Source organism: Lolium rigidum, chromosome 3 (genome assembly GCF_022539505.1).
Source record: "Lolium rigidum isolate FL_2022 chromosome 3, APGP_CSIRO_Lrig_0.1, whole genome shotgun sequence".
NCBI classification, from domain to species: Eukaryota; Viridiplantae; Streptophyta; class Magnoliopsida; order Poales; family Poaceae; genus Lolium; species Lolium rigidum.
In genome coordinates, this window is record NC_061510.1 from 73837758 (window position 1) to 73864433 (window position 26676).

General features: G+C 43.5%; 1 protein-coding gene across 1 annotated transcript; it reads left to right on the forward strand.

Moving 5' to 3' along the window:
* The first annotated feature begins 722 nt into the window (after positions 1–722).
* Positions 723–10399, forward strand: LOC124696841. Its single transcript, XM_047229502.1, has 2 exons — positions 723–1284; positions 10077–10399. The coding sequence occupies exons 1-2, from the start codon at positions 881–883 to the stop codon at positions 10372–10374; spliced, it is 702 nt and encodes a 233-aa protein (XP_047085458.1). The 5' UTR covers positions 723–880; the 3' UTR covers positions 10375–10399.
* The last annotated feature ends 16277 nt before the right edge of the window (positions 10400–26676 follow it).

The following is a 26676-nucleotide window of genomic DNA, read 5'->3' on the forward strand; positions in this document are numbered from 1 at the left end:
TATGTAAAAGGTCAAGAAATAGAAAGCTTCGAATAGTCAAGAAAACATATTGAGATTTCTCGTAATTTGCGTATGAAATAAAAACATAGAAGAGATATACCTTTGAATTAATTAAAAAATCCATCGGTTTTCTATAATACTTGGTACTGAACTCATATGCTATTTTTGGTCACGAGAATATTGAGTAACCTTTTATAGTAGTAGAATATATTATTAAGACTAGAATGTCTCTTTTTTTTTCAATCTTTATTTCTTGGGGTACGATTATACTTTGCAATTGAGCTTTGAAATCAACATTGTAAGAGCTTGGAGTCAATATTTGGGCCGGACTGAGATCCGGTGCCTTGCATAAGACAAGGCATGGATGAACAGTAATGTGCCTTGATCCCCTTCTTCACCGTTGGATCAAGAATCAATGGCCGAATGAACGTCCACAATGCATGTGCTACAGTACCATCTACAGTACGCATGGTACAGAACCTCTGCTACAGCGGCGTCTACAGTGTGTGTGCTACAGTGCCTACTGTTTACTGCTCCAGGACTCAAATCTTGTTCATTCATTTTTGATCCAACGTCCGACACAGCAAGGTATGGCACTGTTCATTTGTGCCTTGCCTGAAGCAAGGCACCAGATCTCAGTCCATTTGGGCCGGTGATTGCCCGCTCAAAACACCTCGAGCGATTGCCAAACTGATGAAGCACTCCACGGCGCAGTGACAGGCCTCTCTCCTCCTCTCCCCATCCCTCTCGTCTGAAAGTTCCCTTGGCCGCCCCGGCTCTCCTCCCCTTCTCCTCCGGCAGCTCCGGCGGCCGGAGTGGGAGGGGGAGGGGAGGCCGGCCTCCTCTCCTGTATAGTTGTAGGTCTAGTTTGTTTCCCTTTATGGAGTCTGGCGTTATGCCATTAGATAGGAGCGGAGTACTTGATCTGTGGAGCCAGATCTTGTGCGTCTTAGGGATCCTCCTCGTCGGCTTCTTGCTCCAGTGGCCGGAGCTAGATGAAAGGATGAGGAGTACCGTCTCCATCAATAAAGCTGAAGCTCTTGGAGGAGGTATTCTGGAGAGGGGAAGCTCCGATTCGTCTCGATCTCTGTCCTGCCGTGGTGGTGAGGGGAGATGGGACGGTGGTGCTTTCTCCTTTTTCAGGTTGTGCCTCCCCCGATGGTGGTTCTTCCTCAACAAGTGCAACCAAGCTGGAGGCCTCTTGGCCTCGGCTATCCTCGGCCGGAAAGGCGGCCTTCTATCGACAACCTCCAGATGGGAGGCTCATCTCCGTCCTGGCTGCTGGTGAAGGAGATATGCCCTAGAGGCAATAATAAAGTGGTTATTATTTATATCTTTATGTTTATGATAAATGTTTATATGTCATGCTATAATTGTATTAACCGAAACATTAGTACATGTGTGATATGTAGACAAACAAGAAGTCCCTAGTATGCCTCTTAAACTAGCTTGTTGATTAATGGATGATTAGTTTCATAATCATGAACATTGGATGTTATTAATAACAAGGTTATGTCATTGTATGAATGATATAATGGACACACCCAATTAAGCGTAGCATGAGATCTCGTCATTAAGTTATTTGCTATAAGCTTTCGATACATAGTTACCTAGTCCTTATGACCATGAGATCATGTAAATCACTAATACCGGAAAGGTACTTTGATTACACCAAACACCACTGCGTAAATGGGTGGCTATAAAGGTGGGATTAAGTATCCGGAAAGTATGAGTTGAGGCATATGGATCAACAGTGGGATTTGTCCATCCCGATGACGGATAGATATACTCTGGGCCCTCTCGGTGGAATGTCGTCTAATGTCTTGCAAGCATATGAATAAGTTCATAAGAGACCACATACCACAGTACGAGTAAAGAGTACTTGTCAGGAGACGAGGTTGAACAAGGTATAGAGTGATACCGAAGATCAAACCTCGGACAAGTAAAATATCGCGAGACAAAGGGAATTGGTATCGTATGTGAATGGTTCATTCGATCACTAAAGTCATCGTTGAATATGTGGGAGCCATTATGGATCTCCAGATCCCGCTATTGGTTATTGGTCGGAGTAAGTACTCAACCATGTCCGCATAGTTCACGAACCGTAGGGTGACACACTTAAAGTTGGATGTTGAAATGGTAGTTCTTGAATATGGAATGGAGTTGGAATATTTGTTCGAAGTCCCGGATGTGATCCCGGACATCACGAGGAGTTCCGGAATGGTCCGGAGAATAAGATTCATATATAGGATGTAATTTTATGTGAATAAAATGTCGCGGAAGGTTCTATGGAAGGTTCTAGAAGGTTCTAGAAAAGTCCGGAAGAAACCACCAAGGAAGGTGGAGTCCACATGGGACTCCACCTCCATGGCCGGCCAACCCTAGTGGGGGAGGAGTCCCAAGTGGACTCCCCTTAGAGGCCGGCCACCCCACATGGGAGGTGGAACTCCCACCTTGGTGGGAGTCCTAGCTTGGCTAGGTTTCCCCCTCCCTATGGAAGGTTTTGGTTCGGGTCTTATTCGAAGACTTGGACATCACCTCTTGGGGTTCCACCTATATAATGAGGGGCCAAGGGGAGGGCCGGCCACCCAAGAACCACCAAGGTGGCCGCACCCCATAGTGGCCGGCGCCCCCTCTCCCCAAACCCTAGCCGCCCCGCTCCTCCACTTCCCGCACGCTTAGCGAAGCTCCGCCGGACTTCTCCACCACCACCGACACCACGCCGTCCTGCTGTCGGATTCAAGAGGAGCTACTACTTCCGCTGCCCGCTGGAACGGGGAGGTGGACGTCGTCTTCATCAACAACCGAACGTGTGACCGAGTACGGAGGTGCTGCCCGTTCGTGGCGCCGGAACCGATCGTGATCAAGATCTTCTACGCGCTTTTGCAAGCGGCAAGTGAACGTCTACCGCAGCAACAAGAGCCTCATCTTGTAGGCTTTGGAATCTCTTCAAGGGTGAGACTCGATAACCCCTCGTTGCTACCGTCTTCTAGATTGCATCTTGGCTTGGATTGCGTGTTCGCGGTAGGAAATTTTTTGTTTTCTATGCAACGTTATCCTACAGTGGTATCAGAGCCGTGTCTATGCATAGATGGTTGCAAGTGTAGAACACAATGGTTTTGTGGGCGTTGATGCTCTTGTTATCTTTAGTTGAGTACTTTGCATCTTTATGGCATAGTGGGATGAAGCGGCTCGGACTAACTTTACATGACCGCGTTCATGAGACTTGTTCCTCGTTCGACATGCAACTTGTATTGCATAAGAGGCTTTGCGGGTGTCTGTCTCTCCTACTATAGTAAAGATTCAATTTACTCTTCTATTGACAACATTAGTATCAACGTTGTGGTTCATGTTCGTAGGTAGATTAGATCTATATCGAAAACCCTAAACCACGTAAAATATGCAAACCAAATTAGAGAGCGTCTAACTTGTTTTTGCAGGGTTTGGTGATGTGATATGGCCATAATGTGATGATGAATATGTATGAGATGATCATTATTGTATTGTGGCAACCGGCAGGAGCCTTATGGTTGTCTTTAAATTTCATGTTGAGTAGTATTTCAAAGTAGTTGTAATAGTTGCTACATGGAGGACAATCATGAAGACGGCGCCATTGACCTTGGTGCTTCGCCGACGATGATGGAGATCATGCCCGAAGATGATGGAGATCATGTCCGTGCTTTGGAGATGAAGATCAAAGGCGCAAAGACAAAAGGGCCATATCATATCACATATGAACTGCATGTGATGTTAATCCTTTTATGCATCTTATTTTGCTTAGATCGCGACGGTAGCATTATAAGATGATCCCTCACTAAAATCTCAAGATAATAAAGTGTTCATCCTTAGTAGCACCGTTATCAAGTCTTATCGTTTCGAAGCATCTCGTGATGATCGGGTGTGATAGATTCGATAAGTACATACAACGGGTGCAAGACAGTTTTTGCACATGCGGATACTAAGGTGGCCTTGACGAGCCTAGCATGTACAGACATGGTCTTGGAACACATGATACCGAAAGGTAGAGCATGAATCATATGATTGATATGATGAACACTTTGAGTGTTCGCCATTGAAATTACACCTTTTCTCGTGATGATCGATTTGAGGTGCGGTGGATTTGGTTCGTGTGATCACTAAGACAATGCGATGGATATTGTTTTGAGTGGGAGTTCACCTAGATTTTTAATTATGTTGAATTAAAATTTAAACTCAATTTGTCATAAACTTAGTCTAAACTATTGCAAATATATGTTGTAGAGATGGCGTCCTCAATCAATTTTAACCAGTTCCTAGAGAAAGAAAAGCTTAAGAGCAACGGTAGCAACTTCACCGACCGGTTCCGTCATGTGAGGATCTTCCTCTCCGGCGGAAATCTGCAATATGTGCTTGATGCACCGCTAGGTGACCCTCCCTGCGAAACTGAAACCGATGAAGTAAAAGCTGTTTACGAGACTCGGAAAACTCGGTACTCTCAAGTTCGAGTGTGCCATCCCGTGCGATCTGGAATCCGATCTTCAAAAACGTTTTGAGCACCACGATCCTCATGAGTTGATGAATGAGCTGAAAGCTATTTTTGAGACTCATGCGGCCGTGGAATGCTATGAAGCATCGAAACATTTCTTCAGCTGCATGATGGAAGAATGCAGCTCCATTAGTGAGCACATGCTCGCCATGACCGGGCATGCGAAGAAACTCAGTGACTTGGGAATAGTGATTCCTAACAGACTGGGGATTAATCGTGTCCTTCAATCACTGCCACCAAGTTACAAGAACTTTGTGATGAACTACAATATGCGAGAACATGAACAAGGAGTTACCTGAACTCTTTGGCATGCTAAAAGCTCGCTGAGATTGAGATCAAGAAAGAGCACCAAGTGTTGATGGTCAACAAGACCACCGAGTTTCAAGAAACAGGGCAAGTCTAAGGGAAAATTCAAGAAGGGTGGCAAGAAAGCTGCCACGCCTCCTATGAAACCTAAGAACGGCCCTAAGCCCGATGCTTGAGTGCTATTATCGCAAGGAGAAGGGACACCTGGAAGCATAATTGCTCCAAGTATTTGGCGAGATCTGAAGAGCGGCCTTGTCAAGAAGAAGAAAGAAGGTATATCAGATATACATGTTATAGATGTTTATCTCACTAGTTCTCGTTCTAGTACCTGGGTATTTGATACTGGTTCGGTTGCTCATATTTGTAACTCGAAACAGGAACTAAAGAATAAACGACAACTCGCTGAAAGATGAAGTGACGATGCGCGTTGGAAACGGATCCAAGGTCAATGTGATCGCAGTCGGCACACTTCCTCTACATCTACCTTCGGGATTAGTTTTAAGCCTAAATAATTGTTATTATGTACCGCGTTGAGCATGAACATTATATCCGGATCTTGTTTAATGCAAGACGGTTATTCATTCAAGTCCGAGAATAATGGTTGTTCTATTTTTATGAATAATATCTTTTATGGTCGAGCACCACAAAAGAATGGCTTATTTCTATTAGATCTCGATAGTAGTGATACGCATATACATAACATTGATGCTAAGCGAATTAAATTGAATGATAATTCTACTTATATGTGTCGTCTTGGTCATATTGGAGTGAAACACATGAAGAAACTCCATACCGATGGATTACTTGAATCACTTGACTTTGAGTCACTTGATAGATGCGAAGCATGTCTAATGGGAAAAATGACTAAGACTCCATTTTCTGGTATGATGGAGCGAGCTACTGACTTATTGGAAATCATACATACCGATGTGTGCGGACCAATGAGTGTAGCATCGCGCGGTGGTTATCGTTATGTTCTAACCTTCACGGATGATCCGAGTAGATATGGGTATATCTATTTCATGAAACATAAATCCGAAACTTTTGAGAAGTTTAAGGAATTCCAAAGTGAAGTAGAAAATCAACGTAACAAGAAGATTAAATTTCTACGATCCGATCGCGGAGGTGAATATCTGAGTTATGAGTTTGGCATGCATTTAAAGAAATGCGGAATACTTTCACAATTGACACCGCCGGAACACCACAATGAAACGGTGTGTCCGAACGTCGTAATCGAACTCTCTTAGATATGGTTCGTTCTATGATGTCTCTTACTGATTTGCCGTTATCATTTTGGAGTTATGCATTAGAGACAGTCGCATTCACTTTAAATAGAGCACCATCAAAATCCGTAGAAACGACACCGTATGAATTATGGTTTAATAAGAAACCTAAGTTGTCGTTCCTTAAAGTTTGGGGTTGCGAAGCCTATGTAAAAAAGTTACAACCGGACAAGCTAGAACCCAAAGCGGAGAAATGCGTCTTCATAGGATACCCTAAGGAAACTATAGGGTACACTTTCTATCACAGATCCGAAGGCAAAATCTTTGTTGCTAAGAACGGAACCTTTCTTGAGAAAGAATTTCTCACTAAAGAACTGACCGGAAGAAAAGTAGAACTCGATGAGATTAATGAATCTATACTCGTTGATCGCAGTAGCGCGATGACCGGAAGTTGTACCTGTACCGCCTACACCGGCAACAGAGGAAGCTAATGATAATGATCATGAAACTTCGAACGAGGAAACTATCGAACCTCGCGGATCGACAAGGGAACGTGCCACTCCCGATTGGTATGATCCTTGTCTAAATGTCATGATTGTGGATAACAATGATGAGGACCCTGCGACGTATGAAGAAGCGATGATGAGCCCAGATTCCAACAAATGGCAAGAAGCCATGAAATCCGAAATGGGATCCATGTATGATAACAAAGTATGGACTTTGGTAGACTTACCCGATAGCCGAAAGGTCGTCGAGAATAAATGGATCTTCAAAAGAAAAACAGATGTTGATGGTAATATTACTCGTCTATAAAGCTCGACTTGTCGCAAAGGGTTTCCGACAAATTCAAGGAGTTGACTACGATGAGACTTTCTCACCCGTAGCGAAGCTAAAATCTGTGAGGATTTTGTTAGCAATAGCTGCATTTTTCGATTATGAGATTTGCGGATGGATGTCAAAACGGCGTTCCTTAATGGAGACATTGGGGAAGAGTTGTATATGGTACAACCCAAAGGTATTGTCGATCCTAAAAATGCCGACAAAGTATGCAAACTTCAGCGTTCAATCTATGGACTCGAAGCAAGCATCAAGAAGTTGGAACCGACGCTTTGATAAGGTGATCAAAGACTTCGGGTTTATACGAGTGTCATGGAGAGGCCTCGTATTTACAAGAAAGTGAGTGGGAGCTCGTAGCATTCCTGATATTATATGTAGATGACATATTATTGATTGGGAATGATATAGAACTTTTAAGCAAGTGTAAAAGGTTATTTGAATAACGAGTTTTTCAATGAAAGACCTTGGTGAAGCATCATATATATTAGGCATCAAGATTTATAGAGATAGATCAAGACGCCTAATAGGGCTATCACAGAGTACATACCTGGACAAGATTCTAAAGAAGTTTAGAATGGACGAAAGTAAGAAAGGGTTTTTACCTATGTTACCTGGCAAGGTCTTGAGTAAGACTCAAGGACCGGCTACGACAGAAGAAAGATAAAGGATGAATCAGATCCCCTATGCTTCGGCAGTAGGCTCTATTATGTATGCCATGCTATGTACAAGACCGGATATAGCGCATGCTGTTAGTTTGACTAGCAGATATCAAAGTGATCCAGGAATGGAACACTGGACAGCGGTCAAGAATATCCTGAAGTACTTGAAAAGAACTAAGGATATGTTTCTTTGTTATGGAGGTGACCAAGAGCTCGTTGTAACAAGTTACACCGATGCAAGTTGGAACACTGATCCCGATGACTCTAAGTCACAGTCCGGGTACGTGTTTATATTGAATGGTGCTCTGCAGTAAGCTGGGCAAGCTCGAAGCAGTGCACGGTGGCGAAGTCTTCAACAGAATTAGAGTACATAGCGGCTTCAGAGGCTTCATCAGAAGCGGTATGGATGAAGAGGTTCATTGTAGAGCTCGGTGTGGTTCCTAGTGCATTGGACCCATTAATCATTTACTGTGATAACATGGGTGACATCGCCAATGCACAAGAGCCAAGGTCACACAAGAGGCTGAAGCATATCAAGCTGCGTTACCACTCGATTCGCGAGTACATCGAAGATGGAGAAGTAAAGATTTGCAAAGTACACACTGATCTGAATGTAGCAGATCCGTTGACTAAAGCTCTCCCTAGGGCAAAGCATGACCAACACCAGTAATGCCATGGGTGTTAGGTATATTACAATGTAATCTAGATTATTGACTCTAGTGCAAGTGGGAGACTCGAAGGAGATATGCCCTAGAGGCAATAATAAAGTGGTTATTATTTATATCTTTATGTTTATGATAAATGTTTATATGTCATGCTATAATTGTATTAACCGAAACATTAGTACATGTGTGATATGTAGACAAACAAGAAGTCCCTAGTATGCCTCTTAAACTAGCTTGTTGATTAATGGATGATTAGTTTCATAATCATGAACATTGGATGTTATTAATAACAAGGTTATGTCATTGTATGAATGATATAATGGACACACCCAATTAAGCGTAGCATGAGATCTCGTCATTAAGTTATTTGCTATAAGCTTTCGATACATAGTTACCTAGTCCTTATGACCATGAGATCATGTAAATCACTAATACCGGAAAGGTACTTTGATTACACCAAACACCACCGCGTAAATGGGTGGCTATAAAGGTGGGATTAAGTATCCGGAAAGTATGAGTTGAGGCATATGGATCAACAGTGGGATTTGTCCATCCCGATGACGGATAGATATACTCTGGGCCCTCTCGGTGGAATGTCGTCTAATGTCTTGCAAGCATATGAATAAGTTCATAAGAGACCACATACCACGAAGACGAGTAAAGAGTACTTGTCGTGAGACGAGGTTGAACAAGGTATAGAGTGATACCGAAGATCAAACCTCTGGACAAGTAAAATATCGCGAGACAAAGGGAATTGGTATCGTATGTGAATGGTTCATTCGATCACTAAAGTCATCGTTGAATATGTGGGAGCCATTATGGATCTCCAGATCCCGCTATTGGTTATTGGTCGGAGTAAGTACTCAACCATGTCCGCATAGTTCACGAACCGTAGGGTGACACACTTAAAGTTGGATGTTGAAATGGTAGTTCTTGAATATGGAATGGAGTTGGAATATTTGTTCGAAGTCCCGGATGTGATCCCGGACATCACGAGGAGTTCCGGAATGGTCCGGAGAATAAGATTCATATATAGGATGTCATTTTATGTGAATAAAATGTCGCGGAAGGTTCTATGGAAGGTTCTAGAAGGTTCTAGAAAAGTCCGGAAGAAACCACCAAGGAAGGTGGAGTCCACATGGGACTCCACCTCCATGGCCGGCCAACCCTAGTGGGGGAGGAGTCCCAAGTGGACTCCCCTTAGTGGGCCGGCCACCCCCACATGGGAGGTGGAACTCCCACCTTGGTGGGAGTCCTAGCTTGGCTAGGTTTCCCCCCTCCTATGGAAGGTTTATGGTTCGGGTCTTATTCGAAGACTTGGACACCACCTCTTGGGGTTCCACCTATATAATGAGGGGCCAAGGGGAGGGGGCCGGCCACCCAAGAACCACCAAGGTGGCCGCACCCCATAGTGGCCGGCGCCCCCCTCTCCCCAAACCCTAGCCGCCCCGCTCCTCCACTTCCCGCACGCTTAGCGAAGCTCCGCCGGACTTCTCCACCACCACCGACACCACGCCGTCGTGCTCGTCGGATTCAAGAGGAGCTACTACTTCCGCTGCCCGCCGGAACGGGGAGGTGGACGTCGTCTTCATCAACAACCGAACGTGTGACCGAGTACGGAGGTGCAGCCCGTTCGTGGCGCCGGAACCGATCGTGATCAAGATCTTCTACGCGCTTTTGCAAGCGGCAAGTGAACGTCTACCGCAGCAACAAGAGCCTCATCTTGTAGGCTTTGGAATCTCTTCAAGGGTGAGACTCGATAACCCCTCGTTGCTACCGTCTTCTAGATTGCATCTTGGCTTGGATTGCGTGTTCGCGGTAGGAAATTTTTTGTTTTCTATGCAACGTTATCCTACAGCTGGAGCTCGGCACTGCGTCTTCCCCAAGTGGTTCGTCCCCGGTGGATTCGCGGTGGCCAGCGGCGGCGGATCTGCGCTGGAAAGGGGCGTTCGAGCATACTCGTCCTGTTCCTCGGCGGCGACGCCTGGAGGACGCCGGCGTCTGGTGGCGGAGGCATCCAGGGACTGGATTGCTTTTCATCTTTTTGTTCCCAGGTGTTTTATGTAAAAAGACAGGCCTTATCCTCAAATATTAGGTTCTTTAGAGCGAGTGTTGAAAAGGTCCTGTCTGCAAAATGTACCTGCCACATTGTTCCTTAATGCAAGTTCCACCGGGGTCTCTGGACCCTTCTTTGTTCAAAAAAAAAAATGAAGCACTCCACTCTTTTTGTACGGTTCCCGAGGGCGCGCGCATGGGCGGTTGACTAATGGAGGCGCCCGCGGTTGGAGCCGAGCGCGGCGTCGCGTTGCGCTCCGTGGAATCCCCGGCACGAGCACGGGACGGAGAGGATATACTCCGCATCTCCAGCCGCGGCGCGACGCAAAGGATGCTCATCGACCGTTTTCGTCCATCGTGATCGGAAATGCGTTTGGCACCACTTTCAGCTGGGCGACTAAAATGACCGGGTCGTCTGCGGAGACGCAAACCTGGCCTAAATATGCGCCAGATTTGCGTCTTCGCGGACGCTCGGCGGTCGCGCGGAGCGTCCTCCATTTCTTACCCGGTCCCGCATATTAGGGACAATGAAATCGACCGCTTCGATTTGCTTCTTGTTCCCCTTCTTTCCTGCCCTAGTGCGACGCCACCACCCCAACCCCACCCGCCGCCGTCCGGCCGCAGTGCCCCAGTAGTCGCCGTCGGCTCCATTCTTGTCGCGCGGGAGAGCAGGAGCGTACTCGGGCTTGGCTCCGTCGCGTACTTGTCGGCTGTTTTCGGGCGAAACGCTCCCGGTTGCGCCGCCCTTCCGCGCCGCCCACGACCTGTTCGGTCAATTGCGTCGGTAGGTTTCTTACTCGTGTTTTCGGCGCTATCGTGCGCGGCCATTGATCCGCAGTTTGTACCCACGCAGATGGACATGTGGCAGATGTTCGACAAGTTCCGCGCGGAGGTCGTCGACTCCTCTTCCGACGAGGAGTCCGATCAGTCGACGCAGACTTTGGCAACTACTGCGGCCTCCATGATCCACGAGTTCACCTCTAACTCCGGGGCCGCAGAGACCGGGGCTCCGTGAAGGGGCGCTCCAAAAACCTACCGCGCAACAGAGTGGAAGGGCAGACCCGCCTCCACAAGGACTACTTCCACCTCACCAATCCGATCTTCCCGAAAAAATGTTCCGGCGCCGATACAGGATGTCAAGGGACATATTCTTGGTCATTCTACGGGGCGTCAGAAACTACGACCCATACTTCCAATGCAGGCGCGATGCAACAGGTGCGTTAGGCTTCACCTCCTACCAAAAATGCTCTGCGACTATTCGCATGCTCTTATATGAAATGGCTGCGGATATATTCGATGAGTATCTTCGAATGGGTGAGAGCACCTGTCTTGAGGCCATGTACGGATCTGATTGAGCATCAGTGGACATTGGGTGGCAATGAAGATCATGCCAAGAGAAATACTATCTTATTTTCATGTCGATTTTTGAAAATTTAAATGTAATAACTATGACTTTATTGATTTCCTTATTTTGTTGTTTGGAAACTTCATAAATTGATGAAAACACGGATATGCGTTGGCCCGCTGGAGCCACCCGTAGGTGCAAACGGACGCGCGGACAAAAACGGTCTATCGAGCGTTCACCGCAGACAAAAACGGATATTTCGGACGTCCGAAATACGTAGCGCCGCTGGAGATGCCCTTGCTCCATGTCGATCGTCTCGCGAAGCCGATCGATCGAGTGGGCTGCCGTCCAGTCGCTCACTTCCGTCGTGTCACCGGTGATGCTTTCCCAGTCGATCTCGCGGTGGATCAAGCAATGCATTCAGAATACAGATCGATCGATCGAGACCGATGGATGGATGAGACTATTGATTCGGTGTTGCGGCCTGTGTGTTCGGCTAGCTTTTGCCATGTTCCACATTTCCGTGATTGGTTTGCAATGCACTCATTTGTTTGCCTGAAAATACAGTTTGTATGTGGGAGTTTCACTTAAACTGAACTCCTGCTCTCCAACTTCCAATTTCAGTCGGTCTAAAACGACGCCCTCTTTGTTAAAAAAAAAACGACGCCCTCTGGCCTCTGCACGTACTGCTCAGCGTTGGTGAGGAGAGTAGCTGAGTAGGTAAGCTAGCACGCGTGGCATGTAACTTAGGTAAAGGTAGGTCTGGAACGGCAGTGCCAAAGCTGTCAAAATAAATAACAACATCAGTATCGTCTGAAGGTTTTTCTTTTCACTTCGATCAAGTCAATGACCAAAAAGCATGCATGCTCAGTTTAAACTACACATTCTGCATCTAAAGTATATGCATGCGAGCCTTTCTAAAATGCCATATCGAAAACTTGCTCATGATAGACAGCCCACCGACGCTGGGTTATGTTATGTAGCCACCCCGTTGGCAATATTCCGTGTCGATATATATGAACTGAAAGGGTAGAACTGCAGATCGAATCCATCTCGATGAACTGAATCGTGCATGCATGCTAGATGCTACAACGGCATCAGCTACTACCATAATTCATACTAGTTTCATACCCATGATCATTTGAGATGAAGGTCCCCATGACGAGTCAGTACTGCAACCGCAGTATATTATTGTGATTGAGAAAAATTGCGTGGGCACTGTCTGAGACTCAGGTACAGCAGCGCTTTTGTACGATTCGGAAAAGAGAGCACTTGGATACATTAACCTACGGGTGGACCAACGGTGATCACGCGGAATGTCGGATGCACTGTCCACCTGCGTGCGCCTACTCATACTCGCGAAGATAAGTCATTTCATACTGTACTCGGACTGTTGGTGTGAGACGTCTAACTGGCCGTAACTTGACATCGCCGTTAGCATGCTCCTACATTATTCTGGCATGGATACCCACGGCATACTCCTACACTATTTTGGCATGGATGGGTACATATGTACTTGAATATATGTCTGATCTGGTGATGTACAGTTTGTATATTGTTGGGTCAACCGTGTTTGAATGAATGTCTTTGTGCTGCAAAGTAGTAGTAAGCAGGAACCGATGTGCATGGATTGGTGCACCATGATTGATTGACCATCGCGCGCATGTGCACATGCATCTTCATTTTCAATTGCCAAATCACAAGGCCACCAACATGACACATGTAATAATCCGCGGCGTGTCAGCTGGACGGCAGGCATAATCAAGTGCGTATGTGGAGGAATCCGGGGGTGCTTGTCTTGCTCCGGTTCTCTTTTTACCCTGGGCCATCCATCCACCCATTGGTGGATCATGATCAGCCGTGACTCCTGAGCCTGGCCGTTCGGACACCACCCATGACGACGCCCAACCTGTTTCTGTTTGATAGAGTTTTCAAATTTTGAAACGCATGCATGCAGTCCGTGGATGGGCAACCATGTACGCAGCACACTGCTTGCAAAAGTCCACTGGGCCAAACGAGCGAAAACAGTTCCATCGGGCATCTACCGTACCGGCGATCGAGAATCTGAAACTCGATCGGTCGCCCTTTTCCCATCACCCCTGAGTGGATCTTCTGAGCGGAGAGAATTGGGTGGATTTTACTCCATTTTTGTCTCTGCATTTCGTGGGGTTTTGCGCATGCACGGATGCACCCAATCTCAATTTTCCTTATTTTTTTTAATTTTGAGGGCCGGGACGATCCCACGTCAGAGATCCCATATCCAGCCACCATGATTGATGCTGCCGAGCTTGCTGCAACAATGCCATCATGCCGCTAATCTTTCTTGGAGTAGCTATCGATCGGTTCCAGTCCAGCCTCCGTGTCTCACGTCGCTGCCGCCGTGCCGCGGCTACCTGCATGCTATGCGTTAACATAGCCAGCGAAGCAGCAGCACCTGCCTGCTGCCGAGGCTCGAGCTCCCATTCGCTGTGCTGCTTTCGAGCGCACGAGTTTGATCGAATAAAGGTTCGATGAAGAGTGATGTGCCTGTACTGGGTGTACTGGCTGAGCCGGCCAGATGCTGCACTGCTGCCGCCCTGTTCGTGTTGCCGACACGACTGCACGGCAGGCACTTGCGCGGAAATTAGGGAGCGTGTCCGTGTGCATTGGTACAACCTATGACGAGGAAATGCTGTACAGGGACGAACTTTGCATCGTCCTCGACCGAGAGCACGGCCAAGTTTTCGTCGTGCTGCTGATTATTGGCGCACATGCATCGACGTTGAAAGGTGGAGGGATTTGATCTGGTGCGCTATCTATGGTTCTGATAATCTGATGTACCCGTACTATGTTCAGTACCATGCTCGATCACAGATTCACGTGCATGCATCCATATGCATGTTTGAATTCTTACTACTATCATGGATGCTTTTAATTATGAGCTGCGGCTGTTCATTCAATTAGAAGACCCTGTGATGTGGCGTGATTTAGATTGCAGAGTAGTCCTGTAGGAAATATGTGTCCTACAACTATATTCAATTTATTTGGAACTTCAAATATTCTGGTACCTTATTATGGAATTGAAACATGTGTTTATACATGGAATTGATGTGGTTAATTAGCATGGAAAATATGCTTGCTGGAACATGTACTTTAGGATGTGCTTAAGGAAGCTGGTTGATTGATATTGGAATACAACGAATATGATATGCTGGAAATATTGCCCGGGCACAATATTAATTGGAAGGGACTAGGCTAATGATCAGATTACATCTCTGATGTAAGCCTGCATAATATTAGTCAGAATTTGATTTAATTATGGCACATACCTCATATATGTGCGTTCTGGGAGAAATACAAAAAGTATCCAATTAATAGATAAATTATATCGTGGTTGGTAATTTTATCTGGACATTGTTTGGAAAACGAGTTTAAAATAACTTGGAAGCTTATTTGTAAGTGGAGTTGGACTCTAGAAATTACAATATAAGTAGGTCCCTCCCCTCTAGCCTCAATTGCAATTGTGAGCGGCACCACGGAAAAGTAGTGCAGAGGAATAGAGGGTAGACCTAAATCCTATCGACTTCTTACAGGTCCGTCCATTGTCGCGTGTGAGGCTACGAAGTGATCATTGTTTGGATAAATTGGATTCCTTTCCTCACTAAAGCTTTCATTTGCTAACGATTGTCAGACTTGCAATCAATTCGAGACAATCTAACTTCGTAAAAAATGTAAGAAATAAATGTAAGAACACATACCGACCAACGCTTATGAAAAACTAAAAGAACTTTTTTAAAAGCTTTACAGTAGGTTTCCCCACTGCATTTTTCATTTTTTTATTCTAATAATAAAAATAGTAATGTACAAAACCAGGAGCTACATGTAAAAGAAGAAAAACAAAAACAACTAATTACACAAAGTTCCGCATCCAAATCCTTATCCCAGAATAAGATTTCCTTGTTGCCTTATGAAGGAGTAGATCCATTTCATTCTTGGAAATTCTTCGGCACTTGTAGAGATATGGCTCTAAAACCATTTGAAGATGAAATTATTCCTCATAGTTTAAGTATCCCATCAAACTAGCATAATTATTTCCAAGGAAAAAGGCTGACCAATAACCCTCTTGAGACCGTCAAAAAAGTCATTAACATGAGTATGTCGCACAGTATTGGCTGGAGAGATCCAAGAGGGAGAGATATACTGCCAACACTTGGTGGTATAAGGTGAAGGAGATATGCCCAAGAGGCAATAATAAAAGTGGTTATTATATATCTTTATGTTTATGATAAATGTTTATATATCATGCTATAATTGTATTAACCGAAACATTAGTACATGTGTGATATGTAGACAACAAAGAGTCCCTAGTATGCCTCTTAACTAGCTTGTTGATTAATGGATGATTAGTTTCATAATCATGAACATTGGATGTTATTAATAACAAGGTTATATCATTATATGAATGATGTAATGGACACACCCAATTAAGCGTAGCATAAGATCTCGTCATTAAGTTATTTGCTATATGCTTTCGATACATAGTTACCTAGTCCTTATGACCATGAGATCATGTAAATCACTTATACCGGAAAGGTACTTTGATTACACCAAACGCCACTGCGTAAATGGGTGGTTATAAAGGTGGGATTAAGTATCCGGAAAGTATGAGTTGAGGCATATGGATCAACAAGTGGGATTTGTCCATCCCGATGACGGATAGATATACTCTGGGCCCTCTCGGTGGAATGTCGTCTAATGTCTTGCAAGCATATGAATAAGTTCATAAGAGACCACATACCACGGTAGGAGTAAAGAGTACTTGTCAGGAGACGAGGTTGAACAAGGTATAGAGTGATACCGAAGATCAAACCTCGGACAAGTAAAATATCGCGTGACAAAGGGAATTGGTATCATATGTGAATGGTTCATTCGATCACTAAAGTCATCGTTGAATATGTGGGAGCCATTATGGATCTCCGGATCCCGCTATTGGTTATTGGTCGGAGTGAGTACTCAACCATGTCCGCATAGTTCACGAACCGTAGGGTGACACACTTAAAGTTGGATGTTGAAATGGTAGAACTTGAATATGGAATGGAGTTCAAATATTTGTTCGGAGTCCCGGATGAGATCCCGGACATCACGAGGAGTTCCGGAATGGTCCGGAGAATAAGATTCATATATAGGATGTCATTTTATGTGAATTAAAATGATGCGGAAGGTTCTATGGAAGGAGGTTCTAGAAAAGTCCGGAAGAAACCACCAAGGAAGGTGGAGTCCCGGTGGGACTCCACCACCATGGCCGGCCAACCCTAGTGGGGGAGGAGTCCCAAGTGGACTCCCCCATAGGGGGCCGGCCACCCCCTCCATGGAAGGTGGAACTCCCACCTCAAGTGGGAGTCCTAGCTTGGGTAGGTTTCCCTATTCTATGGAAGGTTTTGGGTTCGGGTCTTATTCGAAGACTTGTAGTCCAACACTTGGGGCTTCCACCTATATAATGAGGGGCATAGGAGAGGGGGCTGACCACCACAAGCCCATAGCTTGGCCGCACCCCTAGGTGGCCGGCCACCCCCTCTCCCGAACCCTAGACGCCCCCTCTCTCCTCCTCTTCTCCCGCACGCTTAGCGAAGCTCCGCCGGAGATCTCCACCGCCACCGCCACCACGCCCGTCGTGCTGCCGGATTCAAGGAGGAGCTACTACTTCCGCTGCCCGCTGGAATGGGGAGAAGGACGTCGTCTTCATCAACACCGAACGTGTGACCGAGTACGGAGGTGCTGCCCGATCGTGGCACCGTGATCAAGATCTTCTACGCGCTTTTTCAAGCGGCAAGTGATCGTCTATCGCAACAATAAGAGCCTACTCTTATAGGCTTTGGAAATCTTCAAGGGTTAGTCTTGATCATCCCCTCGTTGCTTCCGTCTTCTAGATTGCATCTTGGCTTGGATTGCGTTCTCGCGGTAGGAAATTTTTTGTTTTCTATGCAACGTTATCCTACAGTGGTATCAGAGCCGTGTCTATGCATAGATGGTTGCACGAGTAGAACACAATGGATTTGTGGGCGTTGATGCTCTTGTTATCTTTAGTTTGAGTACTTTGCATCTTTGTGGCATAGTGGGATGAAGCGGCTCGGACTAACTTTACATGACCGCGTTCATGAGACTTGTTCCTCGTTCGACATGCAACTTGTATTGCATAAGAGGCTTTGCGGGTGTCTCGTCTCTCCTACTATAGTGAAGATTCAATTTACTCTTCTATTGACAACACTAGTATCACCGTTGTGGTTCATGTTCGTAGGTAGATTAGATCTTACTCGAAAACCCTAAACCACGTAAAATATGCAAACCAAATTAGAGACGTCTAACTTGTTTTTGCAGGGTTTGGTGATGTGATATGGCCATAATGTGATGATGAATATGTATGAGATGATCATTATTGTATTGTGGCAACCGGCAGGAGCCTTATGGTTGTCTTTAAATTTCATGTTGAGTAGTATTTCAAAGTAGTTGTAATAGTTGCTACATGAGGTGAACAACCATGAAGACGGCGCCATGAACTTTGACGCTATGCCGACGATGATGGAGATCATGCCCGTTGATGATGGAGATCATGTCCGTGCTTTGGAGATGAAGATCAAAGGCGCAAAGACAAAAGGGCCATATCATATCACATATGAACTGCATGTGATGTTAATCCTTTATGCATCTTATTTTGCTTAGAACGCGACGGTAGCATTATAAGATGATCCCTCACTTTAATATCAAGATAATAAAGTGTTCTCCCCTCGTATGCATCGTTGATATAGTTTGACGTTTTGAAGCATCTCGTGATGATCGGATGTGATAAACTCAACATACAACGGGTGTAAGCCATGTTGCACACGCGGAATACTTGGGTTTGCTTGACGAGCCTAGCATGTACAGACATGGCCTCGGGACAACGGAAACCGAAAGGTTGAACACGAGTCATATGGATGATATGATCAACATGTTGATGTTCACCATTGAAGCTACATCATCTCACGTGATGATCGGTTTTGGTGTAGTGAATTTGGATCGTGTACCACTTAACAACTATGAGGGATGTTGTATTAAGTGGGAGTTCATTAGTAATTAGATTAAAACATGAACTAATTATCATAAACATAGTCTGAGTAGTATTTTGAATTAATTTTGTAGTATTGGCATCCGTTTTTCTACCATGCGCTAGTCTTGTTATTGAGATAGAAATACTGTTAAGTCTGATAAGAAACTTTACGGACTGGTACCGTATTGTTAAAGAATCAAGAAATGATTAAGTCCTATTGCAAACTTTTAGTAAACCTCACATTGTTGTGTGGTTTCGATTAGTACCTAAAGTTATCTTGTCTCCATGAAACTTGAAGTTCAAATTTGTTTGAAAAGTAAGGAGCTGAAAAATTTAGTTTTCAGAAATAATCAAGGTATAAGATATATGTGATATCTAAGACCTTATTGCAAGATGATAGAATATAATTTGGTGAGACTACATAGACTCATAAGTTTTATGGGAATGTACGAAGATTGAAGACGCAAGGCGTCCTAATCCTCCAACTATTGGGGCACTAACAATATTCGCATATCCATGAAGTTATCATCCTTAGTATGCACCGTTGCTAAGACTCGTCGTATCGAAGCATCACGTGATGATCGGGTGTTATAGATTCTACGTGTGCATACAACGGGTACAAGCCAGATTTGCACATGCGAATACCAAGGTTAAAACTTTATGAGCCTAGCATGTACAGACATGGTCTCAGAAAGTCATCATGATACAATGGATAAAATTATGAGTGAAATTGTTTCAATCATATTACAAGGTTACTAATAGTGAAATCCGGAACACTTGTCATATGATGATCAACTTCAAGGTAAAAACCTCAAGGTTATTGGTATTTGACCAACAAACCTAGAAGTTATTGATGTTGAAGTGTCTTTCCGAATAATGAGGAAAGCTAAAAGAGAAACTACAAAAGATTATTGGCGTAAAGAAAGAAAAGACTAGAAAGTCTAGCTCGGTGTATATAAATGATATACATGTTATGGATGTATTCCTCGTTTGGTCACACAATGAAATTCTTGGGTATTTGTACCATATTGGTTGGTATGAAGTGTCATACAAAACAACGCAATACAAGAATACAATGGCCTAAGTGACTGATAAGGAATATGATAGGAATGCACGACTGGAACAAAATAAAGTGTTATTATGTTTATCGTTAGCATTGTATCTAGCCCTTAGAATTTATAATAAAGAACTTAATAATTGTTATTTTGCTCTAGTCAAATGAAAACAATGAGTTGTTCAAATTGTGACATTACTCCATATACGATGGATAAGTTATTATAAATTTTAATGGTGAAACACACATACATAACACTGACGCTAAAATGCCGTAAGGCAAATGATTTGAATTCCACTTATTTGTGGAACCACCATTTAGGTCATGTTGGAAAGGAACGCATGAAGAAACTCCATGCAAATGGATTTTTGGAGTCATTTGATTTTTTGAATCGTTTGGCGCTTGCAAACTCTTTTCTAAAAAGTAATGACTGAAATACCGTTCATAGGTCAAGAGTTGAACGGGCAACTAACTTAGTGAAAAATACATGATGATGTATGTGGTTCACTGGGCATAGTTGTGTGCGGGAGATTCTTCTACTTCATGAAAACTTTCAACAATGAATTGAGTATATATATGTGGATATATTCAATAAGGAAGAAGTTTGAAACATTTGAATGGATTCAAATAAATTTCAGCATGAAGTGGAAATCATCGTAATAGAAAAGTCAAATATCTATGATTGGATCATGGTGAAAATATTTGAATTACGAGTTTTAGCGAACATCTAAGAGAGTCATGAAATTGTTCTACAACTCACATTTCTTGGAGCATCATAATGATGATATAGTATCCGAGAGATGTATCCAAGCCTTGTTGGATTAATGATGAGATAAAATATTATGACGCCATTATATTTTTGTGGATTATGCTTTAGTGACTACCGCTTTTACACTGAATAGAGCATCATCATGATCCGTAGAAATGACACCATACGAGTTATGGCATGGGTATAAACCCTAATAGTCCTTTCTTTAAATTTTGGTCTAAGAGTTTACAACCAAAATCGGATGAATGTCTTTGTTAGTTATCCCAGAGATTTAATTGGGAATTATTCCCACGAGACAAAGACAAAAATGTTTGTCAATGTTTCTTATTTCCGAGAAAATTGTTTCTAGTGAAGTATTTGAGTGGGAGGACAATATAATTAGATAAGGTTTATGAACCTGAGCATAATGATCAGAGTAGCGCAGCATCGGAAATTGGTTCCGGAAGCGAACATGACGAACATGGCTCCCATGACTACAAAGTGTTTTAGCCATGGAGATCGAAGTACATATTGAACCTTGTAGGTATGGTTTACTTTGTGATCAAATAAATGATTTGTGAACAAAGGATTGATTTTGAACAATGATAAACCAACTACAAACAAAGAAGTTATGATGGGCCCTAACTCCGTTAAAAATGGCTATACGCCATGAAATCCAAAATAGATGAATACTTTTTGAAAGTAAATGGATCTATAAAATTGATGGACTTGGATGGAATATCCTTGAAGAAGCTCGACTTGTTGAAAAGTTGTTTACAACAAAGTTCAAAGAGTTGACTACGATAAGATTATATCTTCCGTAGCAATGCTTATAGTCTATGTGGATTATTCTAGTAATCACTACATATTTCTTTTATGAGATATGCTAGTAGGATGGCAAAATACACTACTTAACAGAAAGTGTGTATTAAAGGAGTATACAAGATACAACCAATTGATTTGCTAGTCCGTAGAATACTAGATAGGTATACGAACTTCAATTGGATGAAGAGAGTATCACGGAGTTGGAATCTTCACCAGATGAAATAGTCAAAGAGTTTTTTATTTCATCAGAGACGATGAAGAGACTTGCATTTGCAAGAAATTAAGTGGGAGCGCTGAGACATATTTATAATACTTATGTAGATGACATATAGTTGGTTATAAATGATGTAATTATATACTTGATTAAAAGGTTTCATTGAGAAATTAACTTCAATGAAAGGATATAGACAGAAACAAATTTTGTGTCAAAGATCTATAAAGATAGATTAAAACACATAATATGCTTAAGTCAAAGTACATAGAATAGATATTGAAATAGTTCAATATAGAAAATATTCTTGTCATGTTAAGTTTTAACAAGACTTGAGTGTATCTGACACTCAATGAGTAAAAACACATGAGTGATTATAGTTCACGAATAATATGTACACAATCAGATGTCATGTGCTATAAAGTGTTATGAGCATATACCAGAATGATTCATATGATGATCATTGGACGACAGTAAGAGTATCCTTGAGTACTTTAGAAGAAACCAAGGATATATATATATAGTTTTGTATGGAGAAATGACAAACAAATCGCTGTAAGGTGATTACACCGATATTTGTTTTGTCACATATAAAAATAGAATTTCAATCTCAAATTAGACTAAGTGTTGTTTTAAAGGTAGTACGATGAGCTAGAAGTTGTCTATGCTAGATTTAGAAGAGTTCTAAATATATTATGACGGATTCTACAAAAGAAGGCAGAATATGTCATTGTTTTGACAATGACAAAGGATGTTAAAGTCAAGAGGTTCTTTGAGAACTTGGTGTAGTTCCGACAGAGTCAGAACTTTGAAGCTATATTGTGTGTGACAATACTAGTAACATATTTCAGACCACGGAATTAAGGTTCCACCAGAAGACCAAACATATTTAATGCTGACTCATTTGGAAATGAGTGATGCGTTGAGACGCAAATGAATTACAAAATACATACGTTTCTGGGCATGTCAGATCCGTTGACTAAAACCTCTCCCGTGAGCAAAACATGATAAAACACCAGAAGGCCAAGGTGTTATATCTTTACAAATGTAAACTAGATTATTGACTCTAGTGCAAGTGGGAGATCGAAGGAGATATGCCCAAGTGGCAATAATAAAAGTGGTTATTATATATCTTTATGTTTATGATAAATGTTTATATATCATGCTATAATTGTATTAACCGAAACATTAGTACATGTGTGATATGTAGACAACAAAGAGTCCCTAGTATGCCTCTTAACTAGCTTGTTGATTAATGGATGATTAGTTTCATAATCATGAACATTGGATGTTATTAATAACAAGGTTATATCATTATATGAATGATGTAATGGACACACCCAATTAAGCGTAGCATAAGATCTCGTCATTAAGTTATTTGCTATATGCTTTCGATACATAGTTACCTAGTCCTTATGACCATGAGATCATGTAAATCACTTATACCGGAAAGGTACTTTGATTACACCAAACGCCACTGCGTAAATGGGTGGTTATAAAGGTGGGATTAAGTATCCGGAAAGTATGAGTTGAGGCATATGGATCAACAAGTGGGATTTGTCCATCCCGATGACGGATAGATATACTCTGGGCCCTCTCGGTGGAATGTCGTCTAATGTCTTGCAAGCATATGAATAAGTTCATAAGAGACCACATACCACGGTACGAGTAAAGAGTACTTGTCAGGAGATGAGGTTGAACAAGGTATAGAGTGATACCGAAGATCAAACCTCGGACAAGTAAAATATCGCGTGACAAAGGGAATTGGTATCGTATGTGAATGGTTCATTCGATCACTAAAGTCATCGTTGAATATGTGGGAGCCATTATGGATCTCCAGATCCCGCTATTGGTTATTGGTCGGAGTGAGTACTCAACCATGTCCGCATAGTTCACGAACCGTAGGGTGACACACTTAGAGTTGGATGTTGAAATGGTAGAACTTGAATATGGAATGGAGTTCGAATATTTGTTCGGAGTCCCGGATGAGATCCCGGACATCACGAGGAGTTCCGAAATGGTCCGGAGAATAAGATTCATATATAGGATGTCATTTTATGTGAATTAAAATGATGCGGAAGGTTCTATGGAAGGTTCTAGAAAAGTCCGGAAGAAACCACCAAGGAAGGTGGAGTCCCGGTGGGACTCCACCACCATGGCCGGCCAACCCTAGTGGGGGAGGAGTCCCAAGTGGACTCCCCCATAGGGGGCCGGCCACCCCTCCATGGAAGGTGGAACTCCCACCTCAAGTGGGAGTCCTAGCTTGAGTAGGTTTCCCTATTCTATGGAAGGTTTTGGGTTCGGGTCTTATTCGAAGACTTGTAGTCCAACACTTGGAGCTTCCACCTATATAATGAGGGGCATAGGAGAGGGGGCTGACCACCACAAGCCCATAGCTTGGCCGCACCCCTAGGTGGCTGGCCACCCCCTCTCCCAAACCCTAGCCGCCCCCTCTCTCCTCCTCTTCTCCCGCACGCTTAGCGAAGCTCCGCCGGAGATCTCCACCGCCACCGCCACCACGCCGTCGTGCTGCCGGATTCAAGGAGAAGCTACTACTTCCGCTGCCCGCTGGAACGGGGAGAAGGACGTCGTCTTCATCAACATCGAACGTGTGACCGAGTACGGAGGTGCTGCCCGATCGTGGCACCGTGATCAAGATCTTCTACGCGCTTTTGCAAGCGGCAAGTGATCGTCTACCGCAGCAATAAGAGCCTACTCTTATAGGCTTTGGAAATCTTCAAGGGTTAGTCTTGATCATCCCCTCGTTGCTTCCGTCTTCTAGATTGCATCTTGGCTTGGATTGCGTTCTCGCGGTAAGAAATTTTTTGTTTTCTATGCAACGTTATCCTACATAAGGACAAGTAAAAAATAGATGACCGTGAGCCTCCATTAGCGATCCATTACGCATTGGACAAGAATAACCAGAAGAACACTTTGTGCTTCGATTGGCAGCACATTTTCGATATCCATTGAAGAAATGGATTGACAATGCCTTGTTCCATAACCAATTTATAAGCTGCCGACACTTTAAAAAAATCATCACTACCAAATCCCAACCATCTAGCACGACCATCGGAAACATGAAGGCTATCAAGAATATCATGGGGTTGTCGAAGCTCAGCAAAAGCCTCAGTGGAGAAAGGTAAGTCAAAGTGATCTACAAGTGATTCCAAGGACTTGACCTGAAGAATAGAAACATCATCATCCTTGGAGAAGAATAAAAGATGTGGAAGCTTCCTTTCCAAATGATCTGAAGTCCGCTTACCATGCCAAAGAAGAACAGAGGTACCAGAATTCACTGATCACTGGTTCATTTGTTTGAAAGAGTTTAGGCACAACTAGATTTTTAACACCGATACCTCCTTTATCCTTGGGGTGAGAGGAAAGCTCCCAAGCAGCTAAAGGGGTACTCTTTGCATCAAGATCTTTATTTCTCCAAAGAAAGTGACCCATTGGTAAACCTTGAGAGTATTTAAATAGAAAGTGAGCAATGAAGACAAAACAGAATTGACAAGTCTAAGCTTGTCTCCATAAATGAGATACATGGAGCATGCATAGAGTCTTCTTTGAGCACTAACGAGTAGAGAGCATGAAGAATTCTTTTCTGAGCTCGGTAGTGTTCAAATGCAGTCTAAGATAAGTAGAAGGCAAGAGTTCTTTCAGCAAAGTTCAATTTTCCACACCAGTTGCATTCCCAAATCGAAGGAGAATATTTTTTTCAAGAAGTTCGGGTGGGCTTCGGCAGGGGAGAATAATAATTGTATCATCAGCATACTAAATTGTTGGATACTCTAGAGAGCTTGTGAGGTAAAGTGTCCTAGTTAGATGACCCATATTCATAGAATGATTGATAATAGTTTAAAGAAAATCAACAACAAGAACAAAAAGCAAAGGGGAAAGGGGGTCCCAATGAAAGACAATCTTGAATGGTCCTTGACTTAATGAAGCCATATTGATTAGCATGTAAATGAGTGTGGCAATGTGATTTTTTTCCTTTTCTGGACATTAGCTAAAGAGTGAAAGAATTTGGATTTGAAATCCCGAAGAGTAACCCAGTAAAATCTTTCCTTTTTTTTGCTTCCAGTACGCCAACTGTTGTTGGTCGAGAAGAGGAGCAAGATGAGCCTTGAGAGTAGATCTCAACCTCGCCTCTCTTTGAGTTACCACTCTATAATTCTCCACGGTATCATAGCATTATGAACTAGGTGCCTATACTTTGCATTTTTCCCCCAGATTTCCAGATGTGATTTATTATTATTTTTCTACTTTTCTATTTTCCATTTTTTACTTTTTCCTTTGTATTTTTTATTATTATGCATGCACATGCACATCCTGGAAATGCATACAACTTTTGTATGCTATGAACGTCAAAGTTATCTGCATATATATACATTTTTCCGAGTGTGGACAAATGGAAACAGAGCTCTATAGAGCTCATTTTTTTGAAAAATAAATCGGCATTTCAAAGTTTTATAAAACGTCCCGCCACGCATCAGAGGGGACGATCCCACATCGATCGGATATCCCATATCCAGGCAGCCAGCATGATTGATGCTGCAACGGGCAGCAATGCCATGATGCCGCTACTCTCAGCTATGGATCGCTTCCGGCCTCCGAGTTTCATGTCGCTGCATTCCGCGGATACCTGATGCTCCTGATATAGCTAGCGAAGCAGCTGTTGCTGCCGAGGCTCGAACTCCCATTCTTTGTGTTGGCCGGGGAGTTGAGTTGAAGCGCTGTACCGCCGTACCAGTTGAGCACTGCTTGCTCGTAGTGCTCGTGCGGGTGCGGCTACCTACTCTGTGCTTGTTGCCTGCGCGGCAGCCGGCACGGTTGCGCGGCACCTGTGTTGGTACAGCCGATGACGTGAGGAAATGTTGTATGTTCGGTGCCCCTTTTCTTTTCTCGGTTCGATTACATGTGCATGCATGCATCCAGATGCATGTTTGAGCTGCATTTGTTTATTCAGCGAGGAAGGGCACGTTTGGTAGGTTGCATACAATTTTTGGCTTACTGCGTCAGCGAGATGGAACTTACATCTCGTTTCGGACGAGCTCCGGAACACAAAACGCACTTCGTTTGATAGCCGGAGTTGCATCGGTTGGTACCCAAGTGACACTTTGATTGGTTGGCCGCATGCTTTTCTTAGGCTCACCTATT

Bases quoted from the DNA above. Each gene is read 5' to 3' on its own strand.
- LOC124696841 (XM_047229502.1), top strand. From the start codon at position 881: ATGGAGTCTGGCGTTATGCCATTAGATAGGAGCGGAGTACTTGATCTG. The intron at 1,285-10,076 runs GTGAAGGAGATA...ATCCTACAGCTG, and splicing joins CATCTCCGTCCTGGCTGCTG to GAGCTCGGCACTGCGTCTTC.